Source organism: Myxine glutinosa, chromosome 1 (assembly GCF_964187855.1).
Source record: "Myxine glutinosa chromosome 1, kmMyxGlut1.1, whole genome shotgun sequence".
NCBI classification, from domain to species: Eukaryota; Metazoa; Chordata; class Myxini; order Myxiniformes; family Myxinidae; genus Myxine; species Myxine glutinosa.
The window spans coordinates 178777914-178799267 of NC_136261.1; the positions used below are offsets into that span (position 1 = coordinate 178777914).

A 21354-nucleotide genomic window follows, 5' to 3' on the forward strand; every position below is an offset into this window, starting at 1 on the left:
CATCTGGCAATGCTCCATCAGCATCTTGGTGACATAACCACGCAATTCACCATCCCTTTGAAAGTCATTGTGTCAGGGAACGCAACACACAATGAAGAGAACTACAGTGCTCCAATGATACCAATGGCCTATTTTACAATAAATTAGCGATAGCTATAAAGAAAAATAAAATTTACAAAATAAGTGTGATTAAAAATAATTCCAATAAAAGGATAAGCTGGATGACAATAGGTAAGAAATCAATGGGAAAGGTGGAAACGAAAACAAATGATCAATTATTATGTGCAATAATAAGATGACCCAGATACAATGTATTATTTCCCCTGAATAAACACTCAAAGGGATGCTAACAATTAAGTGAGAATGCATACGATACAACTAACCTCAATTTCGTTTGGGCTAAAGATGGGTAAATGTCCTGAGACAGAATGGTGCTCTTCCCAACAATTTTACATTATGAAACAATCTACACCAAAGATGAAGAGGATGAAGCTCAGGTTTGGGAAAAAAAAAAGAAAAGTTAATCAAATCTTTATGGGCAAAGGTTCATACTATTCCTCAATCCACAATGTGCTGTGGTGCCACCTGCTAGGTGGTAAACATCATGTGTTGACTTTGTATCAGCTTTATGGAGAGCCCACGAAAAATACAGGAACTTCATGGGAGTGGTGCAAAAGTATAGAACATTATTCTGGAATTTCTCCAAGACCACCACCTAGTTCGCCTAAGTGAACCGTAACCTTGTCAATACACTTACCGTCCATCTGCCATCTGCTTTCCATCGGCGTAGTCATTTGTGTGCTGCATTAGATAGGCCGAGGGGCAAAAATTGGCCACCTCCTGTCTTAGAATATCATAATAGGGAGCTAGAGGTGGAAATGGGTGGCCGTCTCGTCCAATGGCTTTCACTACCTTTAGAACTATAGGTTTTCCACGACCTTTCCGCAGCACTGATAGAACCTGCAAAGAATCATGCACAACCAGTAATCTTCATCAATGCACATGTTCTAGTCGTTTTATTTATGATATACCATGTTCAATCAAACAGGCTCTTGATTTTAAGCAAAACTGGGAGCGTATGCAATGATGTATTGTCCATCCTGCCGTGCAGTCAAATTACATTAAAAAGCATTAAAAATTCCAAAACCATTGGCCAGGTTTTTCAACGAATTTGGCAGAAATGTTCTTATTGGAGATTATTCTCAATTTTGCTTGGCTCACATTCCAAGTGAGTCATTATGGGGTCAAAAACAGCCTTTTCAGCAATTACCTGAATGCTAAGAGAGTGGATTCAATAATAAGTTGTGATCAACTTTTGTAAAAAGTTGTCAACTTCTGCTGACAACACACCCTCTCTCCTCCATATCCATCCATCCATCCATCCATCCATCCATCTCTCTCTCTCTCTCTCTCTCTCTCTCTCTCTCTCTCTCTCTCTCTCTCTCTCTCTCTCTCTCTCTCTCTCTCTCTCTCTCTCTCTCTCTCTCTCTCTCTCTCTCTCTCCCAGGACCATAATGGCAAACCCCACTATCTACGTTTTTTTTTTAAACAACCCTCTTGAGGCATTTCAGTCATTCAAACTCCTGGGTCTCATGATCAACCATGATTTTTCTTTGGCAATTGACATTTCTAAGTTGGCCTCCAAAGCCAGCTGCCGACTGGGCATCCTCCAAGCACACCTGAACTACTATTCACCTACAAGGCCTTCATTCACAGCTTTATGGAGTACTGCTCTCCCCTCTGGGCTCCCCTCCTCCCCCCACCCCCCTCACCCAAACCCCCCGCCCCACACCTTTCTCAGCTTGACGCCATGGAAACTAAGGCCTTCAAGATTATTGGAATATCCCACAATTAAGCTGAGTCTAAGGGCCTATTATGATGCCATCATAGGTCGGTGGTCTGTCTTCGACCACCTCTTTTCTAGTCTTGCACCCATCTTGTGGATTCATTGCGTTTTCAATGTCAATTGCTGGAGGCAGATGTACTGTGATTGGCTGATACATCATCATCAGAACTTTTTACATTATTGCTTGCTTTATGTCTTGCTTTATTCAAGGATCATGTTTTCAATTTTAAAATAATATCTACTCCTATTTAGTTAAATTGCAGGGTCAGCCAAGGAACATTTTTGACCCAAGTGTTTCACAAACTGGATGGCTAGTCCTGACATTTGACTGAAGCTGGCAAGGATTTGGCCAGGGTTCCAGTGATAACTTTTTTACTCTTTGCAAAATACACCATCGATTATTTAACGTCTACCAGCTAATGCCAGCAGACAGGACACCCAACATATTATCCATCTTACGAAAGGCACACTGTGATGCAATGCCCTGACTGAGAAACACCAATCTGACAGTTTATAGTCAGGTGGGAATCAAACTCAAACTGGAAAGCTTAAAGGTAATTTCACTCCCTCTGAACCATCAACGTATTAAACAAACAATAGGAACAATAGCGAGATTTGCTTTGAAATACATGTCCCCTACCAAGTTTCAGTTCAATATCAGGAAACACATCCCCTTATTTGGGCGATGTATAATGCCACACTCGGTGCCGGAAAAAAAAAGGAAAAAAAAAGAAGACAAGTACAGATACATTCAAAGTACACCGCCCCATGCCAAATAATTAAATATGCCGCAGCGCGGCATTGCTGGGGCGCCTCCGGTGCCCGGCAATACCGCAGTGCAGCTCATTGAGGCTGCATTGGGAGGGAGAGGTGTACACTAATTGATTGATTAATTGTATAATTAAAATCAATAAAAGATTATCACAAAATATTTTCATAATCAATTGGCTAATCGCATAACTAAACCACTAGTGCTTCATCCGAAGATGTATCTTTTAGAAATTTAATTAAATAAGTCATTTATAAAAAATAAAATAATTAATTGATTACTCAATAAATAATTAATAGATGAAATGATTAATCAATAAATCAAAAATATCCTTGATAGCCACATCACTTGGTCACTCATGTCCAAATATTAGCTTCCCAGCTCAAAAGGTGCCTGAGATATTGGCCAAATGAGAAAGAAAATAAATAAATGATTAATAATGAAAATAAATAAATAATAATCATAAAAAAATTAAATTATTAATCAATTTGGTCAGAGAACACATAAACTACCACTATTTCATCAGAATCTGTAACTTAAAAAAAAAAAAATTTTGGTCATTAATCGAATAATTAAATAATTAATCTCGCGAGATCTTGGAGACGGCGGCAGGGATTTTCGAAGCTCCACACGGTCTCCACGTTTTTCGAAGTTAAGTCTGTTCACAATTGTATTTTGTCGAAACTGTATTTATCTTTCGGTGTGTGAAGTTATTGTGTGCAACTTTGGTTGTTTCTCGGTGTTTATCTTTCATAAATTGATCGTCTGTTTGCCGTGTCGCGAGCAAGGCCTTGTACAGTGTGCACTGTACAACCTTGAGGCTTTGTTTTTCTCTCAGTGGTCCGTCGTTTGTGATCCAATAACTTTCGTTCTCTGCATTCCCAGGCTTTTCACCCATAGCCTCCTTCCTTGTGTAAATCTCAACTCAAAAAAAAAAAAAAAAAAAAAAAAAAAAATTTCCTTCTCTGTTCTCATTCGTTTATTCATTCTTATTCGTTCGTTCGTTCTTCGACCACGTGTTTTCTCCCCCATTTCCCCAGATAGTTTTCACTCATTAACCTTCAATGTTTACACTTTCCCCTCAAGTTATGTATTCCGTCATATTTTATAACACCTTTTTCTTCTTCTTCTTTAAAAGGCTGCTTTCGACTTGCTCACCAAATCAATTCATCCCAAAAAAAAAATCCATCTCCTATAGTGCCTTTGTTCTACATTCCCTAAACTCTCCTGCACTCCATCCTCCATCCAGCGTCCTTAAACGTATTTTTAACTCGAAGGTCACAAGAAACTCATTTTGCAATAAATGTTCGTTTCCCATAAATCGTACACTTTCAAAAATCCAATCTCACCCCTCCCCTCCAAGTCTTCCCCATAACCCCTCCCCTCCAAATCTTCCCCATCACCCCTCCCCTCCAAATCTTCCCCATCACCCATCCCTTTCAAATCTCCCCCCTTGCCCCCTCCCTCCTAAACTACCTCCTCACCCCTCCCCGCCAAGACGCCCCCTCGCCCCTCCCCTCCTAGACTCCTGCCTCACCCCTCCCCTCCAAATCTCCCCCATATCCCATCCCTTTCAAATCCCTCCCCTTGTCTCTTCCCTCCCAAACTCCCCCCTCACCCCTCCCCTTCAAATCTCCCCACCCTCATTGCTTCTCAATTTCCCCCCGCTCACTCCCCCTCCTCAAAGCGTCCTCCCCGCTTCTTCCCCCTTCAAACTCTCACCTCCATCTCCCCCAACCTTCTGCCTCGCTCTTCCCCCTCCTCAAATAACACCTCATTGTGGCTCACCCAATCACCATCAAACTTTTTGTCCGCCCCATCCTTCCCTTTCTCCGAGCTATTCTGAAATCTCTGACACACCTTCAACAGCTCTCCCTACCTCTTCCACCTCTTCCACATCTTACCCTACCCCTCCTCCCCCCTGTTCTGTATCTGATGCTCCCCCTTCCTCTTCATTAACGGTATGGACCTCAAACATCCGGGGCCTTCGTTCGAACTTAACCGATCTCTCCATACAGGTTGCTTCTGTCAAACCAGACGTGATCTGCTTAACAGAAACTTTCCTCCTTTATGATGTCTCTGATTCCATAGTATCTCTCCCGGGCTACTCCCTCCTCCGGTATGATAGACCTGAACCTCGTCCTGGAGGCGGGGTTGCTATCTTTATCAAAAACTCTCTTCCTCACTCGCCCTGCACTGCACTCTCTCCACCTCACCCCCAGGAATACCTCTGGCTACGGCTTCCCCTTCGCTCCCACCTCTTGTTCATATGTGTGTTGTACCGTCCACCAAACAGTGATGACTCCATCTACATCTCGCTGTCTGATGATATGGACCAACTTCTATCTACTCATCCCAACTCTCTCTTCCTCATATGTGGTGATTTCAACTGTCATCATGCCAGTTGGCTGGGTGTGGGTACCTCTCTCACCAGCCATGGCTCCTCAGCAAAGGACTTCTGCGACTCACTGGGACTGACACAATCTGTCAATTTCCCGACCCGGATCTCAGTCAACGGAACATCTTCTCTTCTGGACTTGGTTATGTCTAACTTCCCTGAAAATGTCTGCTGCTCTTCTTCTGCTCCGATCGGAACATCTGATCATGTCCTTGTTAAAGTGGACATCTCTCTGACCATCCTCAGGGAGCCTGCTCAGCGTCGACGAGTCTGGCATTTCACTCAGGCCAACTGGCACGGTCTTCAAGCAGCCATCAATCATCTGGACTGGTCTCCCATCTCTACCACCTCTGACATCAACTCATCCTGGGAATTCTTCCAAAGTAAATTGCTCTCTCTCATGCACAGATTTATCCCATCTCGTCTTCAGTTGTCATACCCTTCCTCCCGTCCATGGTACACGGAATCTTGTGGTGAGGCTGTTGCCCAGAAACAACTTGCCTTCGTCTCCTGGAAAGCAAATCCAACGGAAGGAAATCTCATTTCCTTCCACAAAGCCCGAAACAAGTGTGTGTCCACCCTCAGGAGAGCCAGGAAACAATATCTCTCCGTTCTCAAGACTGAACTCTCTTATCTGTCTCCCTCTTCCAAATCCTGGTGGCGTCTGGTCAAATCCGTTTCTGGTGTTTGTTCCCCCTCCATCCCCTCCCTTACCTCAAACGGCTACACAGCTGACTCCGCACGTGAAAAAGCTGAATGCCTCAACTCTGTGTTTGCCTCTAAATCTTGTGTCCCAAACCCATCCCTCTCTGTACCCACCATACCCAGTCGTACCCTGCTGCTCCTGGACTCCGTGTCCTTTCCTCCTGACAAGGTGGAAAAGTTTCTGTCAACCCTCGACTCTGATTCTGCAACTGGACCCGACGGCATCAGCCCACGGGTCCTAAAATCCTGCTCTGCTGCTCTATCTCACCCTCTCTCTGTTCTCTTCACCCTCTCTTTTGCTCAAGGTCAACTGCCATCTGCTTGGAAATCAGCCAACATCACCGCTTTGCACAAAAAAGGTGCAAAAACAGATCCTAGCAACTACAGACCAATCAGCCTTCTCCCAATTATCAGCAAAGTCATGGAATCCATCATTGCTTCTGATATGAAATCTTTCCTCTTCTCCAATGGCTTCATCTCTGATCATCAATTTGGTTTCAGACCAGGTCACTCTACTCTGGACATGCTGCTTCTGCTGTCTCAACAATGGATGGAGGTCCTCAATGCCAAACAGGAAATTAGAGCTGTCTCCCTCGACATATCACGTGCCTTCGACACGGTCTGGCACCCCGCTCTGCTCACCAAACTCTCCTCCTTTGGTATCCATGGAAATCTCCACGCATGGCTGGCGGACTTCCTCTCTAGTCGTCGTCAACGTGTGGCCCTGAATGGGTTTCTCTCATCTCCTCTTCCTGTTCAGGCTGGAGTTCCCCAAGGCAGTGTTCTGGGCCCCGTGCTTTTTCTGGTCTTCATCAATGATCTCTCTGACTCTCTCGAAAATCCTCTCTATCTCTTTGCTGATGACTCCACTCTCTGCCGCTCCATTCCTCTTCCCTCAGATCGGCAGTCTGCTGCCTCCTCACTCTCTGAAGACCTGGACAAAATCACAGACTGGTCAAACAAGTGGAACATGTCTTTCAATCCTGACAAATCTCACACTCTTACTATGTCTCTCCGAAAAGATCGACTGGACAACCCTCCCATCTACTTTCTCAACAATCCTCTCCAAGAAGTTCTGTCGCTCAAGATTTTGGGTCTCACTATCTGCCATGATCTTTCTTGGGAAAACCACATTTCCAAGCTGGCCTCCAAAGCCAGTCGCCGACTGGGCATCCTCCGTCGTGCGAAGTCCTTCCTCGGCACACCTGAGCTCCTCACCACATACAAGGCTTTCATCCGCAGCTCAATGGAATACTGTTCTCCCCTATGGGCCGGTGCTCCTGCCTCACACCTAGCTCGGCTTCACGCTGTTGAAACCAAAGCTTTCACAATTATTGGAATCTCCCGCGATGAAGCTATCTCTGAGGGCCTTTCACTCACTCACCGCAGGCAGGTAGGTGGTCTTTCTGTCTTCAACCGACTCCTCTCCGGCCTTGCACCCCCAGCTCTCTCTGTGCTCTGTCCCCCAAATATTCCTACAGGTCGCACAAGATCTGCCAGCAACCCTCTGATGGTTAAACTGCCGAAATCTCGGCTCTCCGCTCACCTTCACTCTTTCATTCCTCTTTTCTCCCGCCTCTGGAACAAACTCCCTCACTCCCTTCAATCCCACTCCTCCCTCCAGGTCTTTAAAACAGCTGTTCACCACCATCTCTTATCTTCCCCCATCCAAAACCTTGATCTTTTCTACCCCCGCTAATTCACCCCAGATCCACCTTGTTTGAAATTCCAACTTCTTTCCTGGAAGTCCTGGCAGTGTCCATATGTTTTATACCTCTCCCACTGCCCCCTTCCCACGCCCCCCCCAAAGCCCTCGCCCTCTCTCAGATCTCTCGATGTCTCCATGTCTCTCGGTCCCTGCTCTCAAATGTTGTGTTTGTGTCCTTCCCCCTCTCTCCCCATCTTGTCTACCGCTCCCTATGTTATATGTTTTATGTGTCGGTTTGTCTTTCTGTGTGATTAATGTTCGCTCTTTCACGAGCCTCGATATTGTATACAAAAAAAAAAAAAAAAAAAAAAAAAAAAAAAAAATCGCTTAATTGATTAATTAATAAATCAAAAATATCCTTTGCAGCCAAATCACCTGGTCATTGGCATGTCCAAATATCAGCTTCCTAACTCAAAAGGTGCCTGAGTTAATGGTCAGAAGAGAAAGGAAATTTGATTAATTAAATAAGTACTTAATTAATCGCTAATAATTAAATAACTCCTCAATTTATTGATTAATCAAAAAAAAAAAAAACGCTTTTGACAAAGGACTTCCTCACTATTGTGCCGAAATTTCAGCTTCCTAGCTCAAAGGATGGCTGAGATATCGTCCGGACAAACAAACAAGAAAGAAAACAAGAAAGCAAGAAAACAAACAAACAAACAAACAAACAACCAGAGTGAAAACTGAGTACTCTCTTTCAGCGTGCGTCACTGCCGAGCCCCCTTCGGTGCCCAGCAATGACGATTTGCAATGCCTGGAGATGGCATAGGAAAGGAGCGGTGTACAATAACCCAATGTACATACAGTACATGAAGCAAAAACATGCATATGGCTTATGTGCATACATATATATACATATACATAAATACTGTTGGACCCCGCTGTTTGTGAGGGATATGTTCCTGGAAAGTGCCGCAAAATTGCAAAACCGCGAATGGCGGGGCATTGTTTCAATGGAAAAAGGGGGGATTGGTTCCTGAGTCACGAAAATCTGAAAATGTCGAGGCAAAGTCCTGCGAATGTCGATAAAAATCCTGCGAATGTATACCATGCCATTGTTTCAATGGGGAAATTACTGGATGGACATACGGACAGACAGACAGACAGATAGACGGAGAGCAAACCTATAGTCCCCTCCGGGTAGGGGACTAAATGTATGGTTAACATTGTATTTCTCACCACTCCCTTTGAAGCATCGTGAAGGGAAACACCATTGACTGTGTCTAGCATGTCTCCTGGCTGAACTCGCCCATCATCAGCAATGCAGCTCATTTCCACCAAGCCTGTGATTACGACTCGGCCTTTGATGTAACTGAAACGGCACCAGGCAGAAGGACATCCATCACATCAGCCTCTTTGGTGATCCTATTTGAGTACAAAGATCATGGTAATAGGATCTCAGGTTCAAATCACATTAATTGTTTTTGTTTGTTCTTTGTCGACCAAATTTCCTTCCAAAAGTACACTGATGCTTCCTAATGCCCAAGTCTTGCACATATTATTGTAGCAGCTTTTCTATGAGTCAAACATAAGACTGAACCCATTCATTTATTAAATAACTCACACAAATGTAACATAATCTCACTGAAAATAGACAGGCTTCAAAAACTGAGGATGCCTGTTCCGCAATTGTTTCACAGTTTTGTTAATTGTCAATTTTAATTGGGTTGTTGAATACATTTATGCATCTCATTGAGTGCCTTGACATGTACATTTGTATCGAGTCCATGTGTCTATCCAGGTCGCATCCTCTTGAAGCATCATTACCTCCACCAACAAAAGTGGACGGAGGTTATGTTCTCAACCCTATCTGTTTGTCTGTCTTTGATCAGGATTTCTGAAAAGGTTATGGACGGATTCCGATGAAATTTGGTGGACAGGTTGTGTATGTGACAATGACGAATTGATTAGATTTTGGATCCGCATATTAGAATTTCTTAAGTGATTCTTCACCAAGGATAGAAAGGGCCATAAACGATATATAGCACGATATCTGAAAAAATTGTGGATGGATTCGGAAGAAACTTGGTGGATGACTTGAGTTGGTGAGAAGAACAAGCCGATTAGATTTTGGTTCAGGTACAGATGCAGATTCGGCCTATCAATGGGATACAGAAGTTTTTGGTCCTATCTCTCAATGGTGAAGAATCACTTAAAAAAATTTATTATCTGGATCTGGATCGAAAATCTAATCAATTCGTCCTTGTCACACACCCAACCTGTCCACCAACTTTTGTCCGAATCCATCCACAACTTTTTGAAATATCCTGCTCACAGACAGACAGACATGGGTGAGAACATAACCTCCTTCCACCTTTGGTGTAGAGGTATTAAAACTAGAATGACACTTGGTACAGCGCATACGTGTGACAGGCTGAACAGTTTACATTTTGTATCCCACATTTTGTATCCTGAACCAAAATTTGATCGGCTGGTTCTTGTCCCCTATCCAACTCATCCACCAAGGTTTGTCATAATCTGTCAACAAATTTTTGAGATCTCGTGCTATATATTGTTTTTGGCCCTATCTCTCAATGGTGAAGAATGTCTAAAAAAAATTCTTGTATCCATATTTGGATCCAAAATCTAATCATTTCATTCCTGTCACACTCCCAACCTTTACACCACATTTCGTCCGAATCAGTCCATAACTTTTTGAGATAACCTGCTCACAGACAGCCAGACAAAAAAACAGGTGAAAACATAACCTCCTTCCACCTCTGGTGGTGAGGGTAATAAAACAAGAAGGGAAGGCAACAAAAGGCAGATCAAGGAAAATACAGGGGGAAAAAGGAAAGGAAGCAAGGAAGAGAGAAATAAAATTAAGAGGGCTGCAGGAGTAGAATGTAGGGTGGGTCAGTTGGACATGGGTGGATGATAGAAAAAATGAAGGAAATAGCTTTGTCCATGGAGAAAAGTGCAAAATACTTACAACAGACAAGCACCCAATTCATTGCATGGTACAAATTCATAAAGCTCACAAACCTGCAAAAATAAAAGATTTAAAATCAAAATCAAAAAAATATATTAATGACAGGCAGAACTAACATTTCACCAGTTTTTATAAAATATAAAACAATTCCACCTGAGGCAGTATTTACATAACTGTAGTATACAGCAATGATAATGATACAATATGATTAATACAATATTGTAAAATGATGTTATAAAGGAAGTGGTGCTTGTTGGAGTGGTGCTTCACATGCAGGGAGCTGTACCACAAAGTGTGCCATCCCTGAAATGGACACCAAGTGTGGTGTCCCGACTGTAGCTGGTGGACATTTAAGATTATGAGGTGTCTTTTGCGAAGCTATCACTGCCGCCCTGGCCAGATATTCCAAACATCTACATTTTAATGTCAGGCTTGACCAGCTGGTTCATGAGAGACTTGGGCCCAATAGGTTCCCTGGCCAACTCACATGGTGGAAATAATTGTGGCCTTTAACAAAGCAGTAGTGCATGGCAATAGTGCAGTAGCCATTGTACCTCTTCCCCTTTCCATTGCCTCCCCCTCCCCCCCCCCCCCCCCCTTACCGGGATGATCCAACTCTCATCCAGGAAAACAGAAACCTGAAACAACATCATAATGGAGAAAGATAAACTCACATGAAAATGAAGAACAATTACTACTTTTGTACCTTTTACAAACATTTTGGAAAATAAACTAAATACTGCATACATGCATCAAAATAATATTACACAATCAAAGAATCAGACTACATGTGGGTAAACAACAACATCAACAACAACAGGCATTTTAAGGCCATTTTCCTTGCTAGAGCGGGGGTTAGCCTTGCAGGCCCCATGGCAATCTTCTCCATCTTGCCCTATTTTCTGCATCTCTCCTTGTTAACCCCCTTGCCCACATTTCTTCTTCCACCACCTTCAGCCAAGTCTTTCTCGGTCTTCCCCGTCCTCTACTTCCTTCTACATTCATTTCCATCACTATTCTCAACCAGTCACTTTCATCCTTCCTCAACACGTGACCAAACCATCTCAACCTGTTTCTCTACACAGCATCCTTCACAGGCTCTATTCCCATCATCTTTCGCAATTCGTCATTTGTCTTCCTCTCTCACAACGATATTCTGCACATCCACCGAACCATTCGCATTTCCACCCTTTCCAGCCTTCGTTGATGCTCGACGCTCATTACCCATGTCTCGCTCCCATAAATCACAACACTTCTCACACATGCAGCATACACCTTTCCCTTGAGCTTCAATGACACTCCCCTCCTCGTCAGCACGCCACTCAGTTCCCAAAACTTCTTCCATGCACATCTCACTCAAGCAACCATTGCCGAGTCTGATCCACCTTCTCCATTCAGCATGTCTCCGAGGTAGCGAAATGTTTTCACACCTTCCAGCTTCACGCCATCTCCAAGATCCAACTCAACATTTCCTCCATCTGCAGCTCCCTCTGTGCACACCTTACACTTGAATGTAGCTGCCACACTGGTTAATGACCCTCTCAAACCACTATATTTTTGATGAACCCACTCAGCGCACATTGTACATTGAATGGAATTCACTCTGACACCCTTCCTACACACAGCACACGGCCACTTCCCAGTTCTTTCCACCTCACCACATGCTTTACCACTTGCCATCACCTTCGTCTTTCCGATATTCACCTTCAGACCTTTTGCCGCCATACATTCCTTCCACTTGTTCATCTTCTCCTTCAGTCCATCCATACTCTCTGCAATCAACACCAGATCATCTGCATACAGCATCTACCACGGTAAACCGTCCTTTACGTTCCGAGCCAGCACCTCCATCACAGCTACAAATAGTAGTGGACATAGTAACGACCCCTGATGCACTCCCACCTTCACCTCAAACTCACCACTGTTCCCATCCTTCGTCCTTACAGCTGTGCTCGCTCTCTCTCATACATTGCCATCACTACTCTGATCAACCATTCTCCACTCCTAACCTCCTCAATGCCCATGTCACTACGTCGCGTGGAACCCTATCGAATGCTTTCTCCAGATCAACAAACCCAAGAAACAACTTCTTCCACTCCTCCATGTACTTCTCCTGCAACTGCCTTACAATAAAAAGCACATCTGTCATTCCTCTTCCTGGCATAAATCCAAACTGCATTTCGTCGATCTTCACTTTCTTCCTTAGCCTCCTCTCCAACACCCTTTCCAATACCTTCATTCCATGCTCCAATAACTTTATCGCTCGATATGAGCCACATTGCAGAGGGCCACCTTTCCCTTTGTATGGAGGGACGAGGGTACTCAGTTCCCAATCCACTGGAATGCGGCCTTCTTTCACCACCAGATTACAGATCTCTGTCATTCTCTTCACACCCCAATTTCCCGCTGCCTTCAACATATCTCCCACAACTCCCGTCGGCCCTCCCGCTTTTTTACTCATCATTGCTTTTATCGCTTCCTCAACTTCCTCCCAAGTTATCTTCTCTGCTGGTCCTAAAACTGGGTTACTCTTTATGTTGCCAACCCATTCATTCTCTGCATTCAACAGCATTTCCATATATCTCTTCCATCTTCCTTTAATTCCATCTGGGTCCACAATGATTTGTCCCACTTCATGCTTCAAGCAACTCACCCCATCACATCACACCTCTCTTTTGCTATCTGCTTTGCAATCCTGAATACCGCTCTCTGACCCTCTTCTGAATCCAAGCGTTCTCTGAACATTTTCCTACAGGCCTTCTGCATCTTTGCTACCTCTTTCTTTGCAGCCTTCTTGGCTGCCTTATAACTTTCATGCTCTGCCTTTTCTGCCCCCGTACCCTTCGCCTTCTGCCACTCATTGAACTTCTTCCTCTTCTCGTCAATCCTCTTTCCAACTCCATCATCCCACCACCATGTTTCCGAGTGCCTCGGTGGTCCTTTTGTCCATCCACATACCTCACCAACGACTCCCAACAGACTATCTTTCATTGACATCCAACCACTTTCAAGCTCAACAACATCATCCTCTTCCACACCCAGCCTCTCTTTTAATGCCTCCCTCACTGTCACCTCTTTCAACCTCCACACCTTCATTCTCGGTTGGTACGTCACCCGCCGAGCTCTCCTCGCACCTTTCACCCTTGTGTCACAGACAACCAAGTAGTGCTGTGAAACAGCCTCCTCCCCCGGGATCACCTTGGTGCCCCGGAGGTGCCCCCTATCTCGCCTACATGCCATGAGGTAGTCAACGGTTGTCGTCGACCCACCTAACGTGTATGTAACAAACTTATTATCCTCTTTCTGGAACTGAGTATTACAAATCAACAAACCAGCTCCATCAGCAAACTCCAAAATCCTTTCACCTTCTCCATTCCTCACACCATATCCGTAACCCCCATGAACCCCCTCAAAACCGTCCATACTTCTTCCCACATGTCCATTTAGGTCTCCTCCTACCACAACAACTTCCTCATCTTTCACGTTTTCCATCAGCTTCTCTATTGCACACCAGAACTTGTCCTTCTCATTCTCGCTCCGACCAACCAGCGGAGCATATCCTGAGATTGACGTTCACCAAGAGCTTTCCAATCATCATTTTCACCATCATCAACCTTTCACTCACTCTAGTCACACTCACCACACTGTCTACAAACTCCTCAGAAAACAGGACACCAACACCATTCACGCCCTCTGGGAACCCTTGCCACACAAACATATTTCTGTCCCTGCCTACCCTTCACCATTCTCACACCACTTCCCTTCCATCTCGTCTCCTGCACACAACATATGTCCACTCTTCTTCTGACCAATACTTCCACCACTTCTCCTGATCTCCCTGTCATTGTCCCTACATTCCATGTCCCAAACCTCAGAAACCGATCTCCACGTCGGGCATCAGACGTTTCGTCATCATAAATGGAGTGATTTCCACCCTTGCTTCGATTGGGTTCCCCACCTTGATTTTTGACGAGAGGGAGTGAGGTCCCCCACGGGGTACTTCGGGCTGTACCCTGCCCATATGTAATTGTAATGGTTTCCTTTTTGAGGCAATGTTTTATGGCCGGATGCCCTTCCTGATGCCAACCCTTTTAGTCGCCTCTTACGACACGCAGGGATATGGTGTACCTATTCTATACCGGGGTACACACCAGGAAAATAACCTTTAAATCCCACACAAGGGATAAAAATGCATTTGTAAATCGGTCACAGACTTCAGTGGTACCACTCAAATATATCTGCCTCATACTTTTACAGTACAACTCCCACTCTTGTGCTGTGCCTGGCATTATGCAATGTAATTACACACGATCACCCGCTTTAGCCTGATCAATCATTTGAGTTTAACTTTCAACTTATGTATATTTACGAAAACAAATTCCGAGTTGCTTTGGCTGAACCTTTTAAGCTTTTAAACTACATCAACAAGTATCGACGAGGCTTTGGTATATTCTACTTAGTTAGCACTAGACACATACATTGTTCTTCAGAGGACCAGCGAGTTTATATTCTTGCATTTGTCCACTCATTTAATTTATTTGTGCAACTTATCGATTGCTATCGATGGAGCAACAAAAGTGATTGGAAATGCAAGAGGGCCCCATTTCACAACCAAATAGTACAAACCACACTTTCATTCAAACAAAAATACTGTACCTGCAAGTCGAGCTCAAACTTCATGTGTGATGCAACTGAGAGCAATGAGAGAAATAACTCTGGAAAAGGAAATCAGAAAGAAAAAAAAATCAATCAATATTGATTAATTGGGTCTATGATCCTCCTGAGGAAAAAATATTTTAAACGACAACCAAGACAGGTTAGCCTTTTTGACAGCCTTAAATAATTTGTTTTTCGCAGAGCAGAATGGTAGGATTGGCTGATCAATAATAAGATCAAAATTTAGAAATAGGATTATGATATTCCAACACGGGCCTCAGAAAGTTCCTCAACACGAGGACCCAGATCAGCCAAAAGCTCCAAAAAGAGTGCCTAAATCAGCCACAAACGTTGGCACTCACATTCGGATCAGCCATGAGCCCTCATACGCATGTGCATACCCTGATCATACATACATACATACATACATACGCACAAAGCAGGGAGACAAGAGTCTCTTGGGCCAATAATACCTGACATCTGCTAATCTTCCCAATCCCACCTTTTCTATGCATCGGGAATGTTTGGGGGTAGTGTGGATAGAGGGGGAGGGGGGGGGTGCAGGAAGAGAGGGTGGACCCCACTCACCAAATAGATCTTCGTTTCCGATTATTGAACACATTGGATCATACCACTGCAAGTCACAACGCATACACAAGAATTAGAGGCGAAGTTGCAAAATGCATTTTGTACTTTGATTCCCATTTACTTAAGAGGATCAAACAAACAAGGAAAAGCTTGCAGGAACTTGGCACAGTTAAGTTACAGTTATAATAGTTCCTACCAATTTATGTCAGTGTGACATTTAGGCGGAAATGTATGTCGACAAGATCGAATGAAAAGAAAGGAGTCAATAATGATCAGAACTCTCAACATTACCTCAAGCAGCTGAGGGTCTCTAGCAAGGATGTGGAGCGCAGTCGGAAGAAGCCCTCGCATCAGAGCAATCCGAATGAACAGCCGGCCTTTCCCTTGTGCAGTGTGTACATCGGTGCACTGTGCAGCCTGCTGCATGGCCCAGCCTAACTCTGGCTTCTTTCTGCATGTTCTCGAAAATGCAGCAATGGAACAGATTCAGTAATGCTGCCAACGTCAAGCGTTCGTCATGAATGGGCATCGTATTGCGCACATTTTATTCCACACTTACATGTTGCCATTGCACATTTCAGGCAGGTTGTCTATCCAATCCCAGTAGTCCCACCTTCTTAGGCTTAGTGATGGCTCTGATGAAAAAACACAAACAGGTTGTACAAAGTGATGGTAGAACACACGGCAATATTAGCAAAACAAACAATTTCTTCTTGTATTGGTAATTGCCCTTCTGAACACAGTTTTAAATGACGATTTGAAAAAAAAATTAAGGTTCAGTCATTAAAATTGATGATCATTGATAAAATTGTTTTTGATAATGATCAAAATAATTGTTATTTGATAATTATTATTATCTTAATATTTGATAATATAATATATAAATAATAATATATTTTATTATAATAATTATAATTGATAATAATATTTTTTGATAATAATAATAATAATAATAATAATAATTGAAAATAATAATTATTATTTGATAATAATTTTTGATAAAATTGATTTTTTAAAAAGATCATTAAAATTGATGAAGATTACAGACCATATGTCTGCACACATTCGCTGCTGCAGTATTGACTGTTATTAATTTCCCTTATTTTTAACTGTTATTAAATATGTTAACAACATGCTTATCTGCTCTGCCATTTCTTTCAATACACTCAGATGTTTATCCGGCCCCAAAGGTTTATCTTTTTTCATCAACTTAAAGAAATACACCAATTAAACAAATAATGCCAGCAGACGGGACGCCCAGCTTAACATCTATCCGAGTGACGGCACACACATTGATGAATCACCCTGCCTGTGAAACACCTGGATGACAGTTTATAGCTGCGTCGGGATTCTAACCGAGGCTAGCCAGCTTGGAGGCGAGTGTCGTACCTCGAGGTCATACTGTCAGTCCTTACCACATGATACAAAATAAAAAAACGAATAAACTTCTCTTTATTTCTTAACATACACAGTAGTTTTTGTCAGCAAACGGTAGTTAGAGACCAACTGATCTGACCTTTTCTTAAAACGCGATTCTGAATTGTGAGGTGAAGTGGGTGTGCGTGTTGAGCTTTTTTTATCATGGTAAACTGTGCGTATTTCATCTGTCACTCATTTTTGGGTGGGATTTTTATCCCTGGTGTTGGGCTAGCGGCTAGGGTGCCGGCTTAGGATCCTAGGATCCTGGGTTCGAATCCCGGTCGATCGCTGAATTAACGCCAGGGGGGTTGACTCAGCCTGTCATCCTTCCGAGGTCGGCTAATTGAGTACCAGTTCACTGGTAATTCCCTGTTTGTCGTTGAAGGCGGCAAAAAGGGTTGGCGTCAGGAAGGGCATCCGGCCGTAAAACATTGCTTCAAAAAGGGGACCAAAAAACAACAACTACCACGGTCCCCGAAAAGGCCAACCCCCGCTTTGCGGGGAAAAATGGCCTCTAAACGGTGGTTACTCATTTTTGGGACTCAAATGGTTAGTGTCTTGTAAAAACTTGATGTGACTATAGATCTGGCAATGACGTCATGGCCGACATATTTTTGGAGGGCTCGAGTATCTCAAAATTTGGCATTGAAAATAAAAGATTTTGTCATATACAGTATTGTATGTACAATATTGTATACAATACAATATACGTCATCTATATATTAAAGTAGCGGCAGTTTTGTGTCCGGCCATAACGCTTCGTCATTATGTCTACTAGGGCATGCCCGTACTATATATATATCTAAAATTATATCCCCCCCCCCCCTCTATTTACATGAAATGGTTTGGTCCAAAGCGAACGGCCTGCGAGTACGGTGACAATCCCCCCCCTCTATTTACATGAAATGGTTTGGTCCAAAGCGAACGGCTTGCGAGTACGGTGACAATCCCCCCCCTCTATTTACATGAAATGGTTTGGTCCAAAGCGAACGGCTTGCGAGTACGGTGACAATCCCCCCCCCTCTATTTACATGCAATGGTTTGGTCCAAAGCGAACGGCTTGCGGAGTTTGGTAAAGAAATCGCCATAGCTCGGTAACTACTTGTCCGATTAATATGAAACCTTGAAAAGGCACATCCTCGGGTCCCCAGCAATATACCTGGCAAGTTTCAAGTATATCGGACCCGTGGTTGTCGAGAAACAGCGGTCACAGACAAACATACAAACATACAAACATACAAACATACAAACATACAAACATACACACAGAGATTACTGGAATTATAGATAGATGATGTCATCCAGGCTTCGTTCTTACCTTAATGACATCGTAATGAGGTCATTAAGGTAAGGCTTCGTTCAGGCCGAACACGTCGTCAAAGCAGTCGAACCTGTCATATATCACAATCACCATGCTCTACCTTTTCGTTTTTCCTTCAGTGTGAAATACAAACAAAGCGATTGTTAAAATCATATCAAAAGCACACTTGTCAAGGGTCTTCCAAAGGCAGTACGTGTAGGCCAATAATACTGCACTAACAAACGTTCATTATTAAAGCGGTGTATTATTTTAGAACCCACGATGTTATCTCCCATGGCCAAGAAGGACTTTTATCATTGAAGATAATAAATAGTGCCGCGATGACGTATTAATACCATACTAATAAATCGTATACACTGCCCAAACAAAGGGAGAGTTTTCCGTGGAACTTCGTTCCATGGGCCACTGCTGGTATATTGTATGTAATATATTTTAATAACCTATTTGAGTATATTTGAGTACCAGTTCACTGGTAATTCCCTGTTTGTCGTTAAAGGCGGCAAAAAGGGTTGGGGTCAGGAAGGGCATCCGGCCGTAAAACATTGCTTCAAAAAGGGGCCCGAAAAACAACAACAACCACGGTTCCCGAAAAAGGCCAACCCCCGCTTTGCGGGGAAAAATGGCCTCTAAAGGTGGTTATATATATTTTATTTAACCTCTGTGTAGTTGTGCATTCATAGTAAACCTCAACGTAAAATAAGAATGACGTTTAGTGCAAGCTGCCTTGCATTTTCACACCAAAATTATTCTGCAACCGATGCCTGTTCAAGCGAAGGATCCAGTAACATGCTTATTCCCATTTATGTTCAATCGTCGTGCTTCCTTTTTCATTGTAGTCTGCAGTCGTGTTATAGCTGTTACCATGACTGTTACGACTGCTTCTGGTGTTACGACATTAAATAGCACCAATTATTCCCACCTTCTTGTCAGATCGGCAAGGGAAGGTTTTGGCCAAAGTCTTTCACGGACCTGGTGGCCTGGCCTGACTGAAGGTGACAATATACTGTATTGCAATTTGTTCAGGCAGGCGGCCATAACTCGCGTATACATATACAGTCACGTGAAAAATCAAGTACACCCCATGTAAAGTTTTGACTTTTTCAACATATTTCAACATACAGTTATTTGATCTTCATGTCAACAATATTGATAGATAAAGGTGATATAATATAACAAATATCATGAAACATTTACATTTTGTAGTCCATTGTATAATTTAAATAAACATAAATGCAAATTTCACATGTGGAAAAGGTAAGTACACCCTTGGCTCTAATATGTGGTATTGCCCCCTTTGGCAGAAACAACCTCAAGGAGGCTTTCTTATAACTGTCGACCAGTCTCTGACATCGACTGGGAGAAATTTTTGCCCACTCCTCCATGCAGAATTATTTCAGGTGTGCGATGTTTGAGGGGTTTCTTGCATGCACAGCTCGTTTCAAATCCCCCCACACAACATCTCGATGGGATTTAGATCCGGGCTTTGACTTGGCCATTCCAGAACCCTCCATTTCTTTCTTTTCAGCCATTCCTTGGTGGATTTACTGGTATGTTTAGGGTCATTGTCATGTTGCAAGGTCCACCTTTGGTTGAGCTTCAACTTTCCGACAGATGGTCTCACATTATCCTCAAGCACCCTCTGGTACAATGAAGAATTCATAGTGCATTCTATGATGGTGAGCTGCCCAGGCCCTGATGCAGCAAAGCTGCCCCAAACCATAATATTTCCACCACCATGCTTTACAGTTGGTATCAGGTTCTTGTAGTCAAATGCTGTCTTTGGTTTTCGCCAAACATGTCTTCTGGTACTGTGGCCAAATAGCTCTACCTTTGACTCATCTGTCCAGAGCACATTGTTCCAGAAGTGCTGGTCTTTGCCTAGGTGTTCATTGGCAAACTTTAGTCATGCCCTGATGTTCTTTCTGGACAGCAAAGGTTTCCTCCTGGCACACCTCCCATGTAGATCAAATTTGTGCAGCCTCTTTCTAATGGTAGACTCTTGCACTTTGACATCAACAGTGGCAAGAGCTACCTGGAGGTCCCGTGATGAAATTCTGGGGTTCTTAGAGACTTCTTTCAGCATCTTGCGGTCTGCTCTCTGGCTGAACTTGCTGGGGCGGCCTGGCCTGAACAAGTTGGCAGTTCTTTGGAATCTTCTCCACTTGTAGATGATCTTCCGCACAGTCGAATGATTGATTTCAAATTGTTTGGAGATCTTTTTATATCCCTTCCCAGACTCGTAGGCATCCACTGCCTTCTTTCTGAAGGCCTCAGAGAGCTCTTTTGATCTAGGCATGGTGACGCTGCACACTTCAACAACAAAGAGCAAACCAAACTAAATGTCTGAGGTTTAAATAAGACAGGTTCCTCCAAGATCCTCTCTAACGATGTTCTAATCATTTGCACCTGAGCTGGTGCACCTGATTCTAATTCTAGGTATTTGAAGTAGTGATAAATGTAGGGGTGTACTTACTTTTTCCACATGCGAAATTTGCATTCATGTTTATTTAAATTATACAATGGACTACAAAATGTAAATGTTTCATGATATTTGTTATATTATATCACCTTTATCAATATTGTTGAAATGAACATCAAATAGCTGTATGTTGAAATATGTTGAAAAAGTCAAAACTTTACATGGGGTGTATTTACTTTTTCACGTGACTGTATATAAATATAAATGTATATATATATTTATATACAGATATATATATATATATGTATAATATATATATATATATATATATATATGTATATATATATATATATATATATATATATGTATATATATGTATATATATATATATATATATATATATATATGTATATATATATGTATATATATATATATATATATATATATATATATATATATATATATATATATATATATATATATATATATACATATATATATATATATATACATATATATATATATATATATATATATATATATATATCTATATATATATAATATATATATATATATATATATATATATAT

At 42.6% G+C, this 21354-nt stretch overlaps 1 protein-coding gene across 4 annotated transcripts in view; it reads right to left on the reverse strand.

Annotated features, from left to right (window-relative positions):
* LOC137431456 (uncharacterized) overlaps nucleotides 1-21354 on the reverse strand; it is a 58897-nt gene that overhangs the window by 30206 nt on the left and 7337 nt on the right. For 2 of the 4 annotated variants that reach the window (XM_068122802.2, XM_078780634.1), the window contains exons 3-10: nucleotides 16165-16240; nucleotides 15897-16056; nucleotides 15606-15651; nucleotides 15018-15076; nucleotides 10964-10999; nucleotides 10362-10414; nucleotides 8609-8741; nucleotides 758-960 (exon numbers count right to left, since the gene is read on the reverse strand). In XM_068122802.2, the coding sequence (XP_067978903.2) occupies nucleotides 758-960; nucleotides 8609-8741; nucleotides 10362-10414; nucleotides 10964-10999; nucleotides 15018-15076; nucleotides 15606-15651; nucleotides 15897-16056; nucleotides 16165-16240 (766 nt within the window). Of the gene's footprint in view, nucleotides 1-757; nucleotides 961-8608; nucleotides 8742-10361; nucleotides 10415-10963; nucleotides 11000-15017; nucleotides 15077-15605; nucleotides 15652-15896; nucleotides 16066-16164; nucleotides 16241-21354 lie in introns of all 4 variants that reach the window. The other 2 variants (XM_068122793.2, XM_068122812.2) reach the window with 1 other exon arrangement.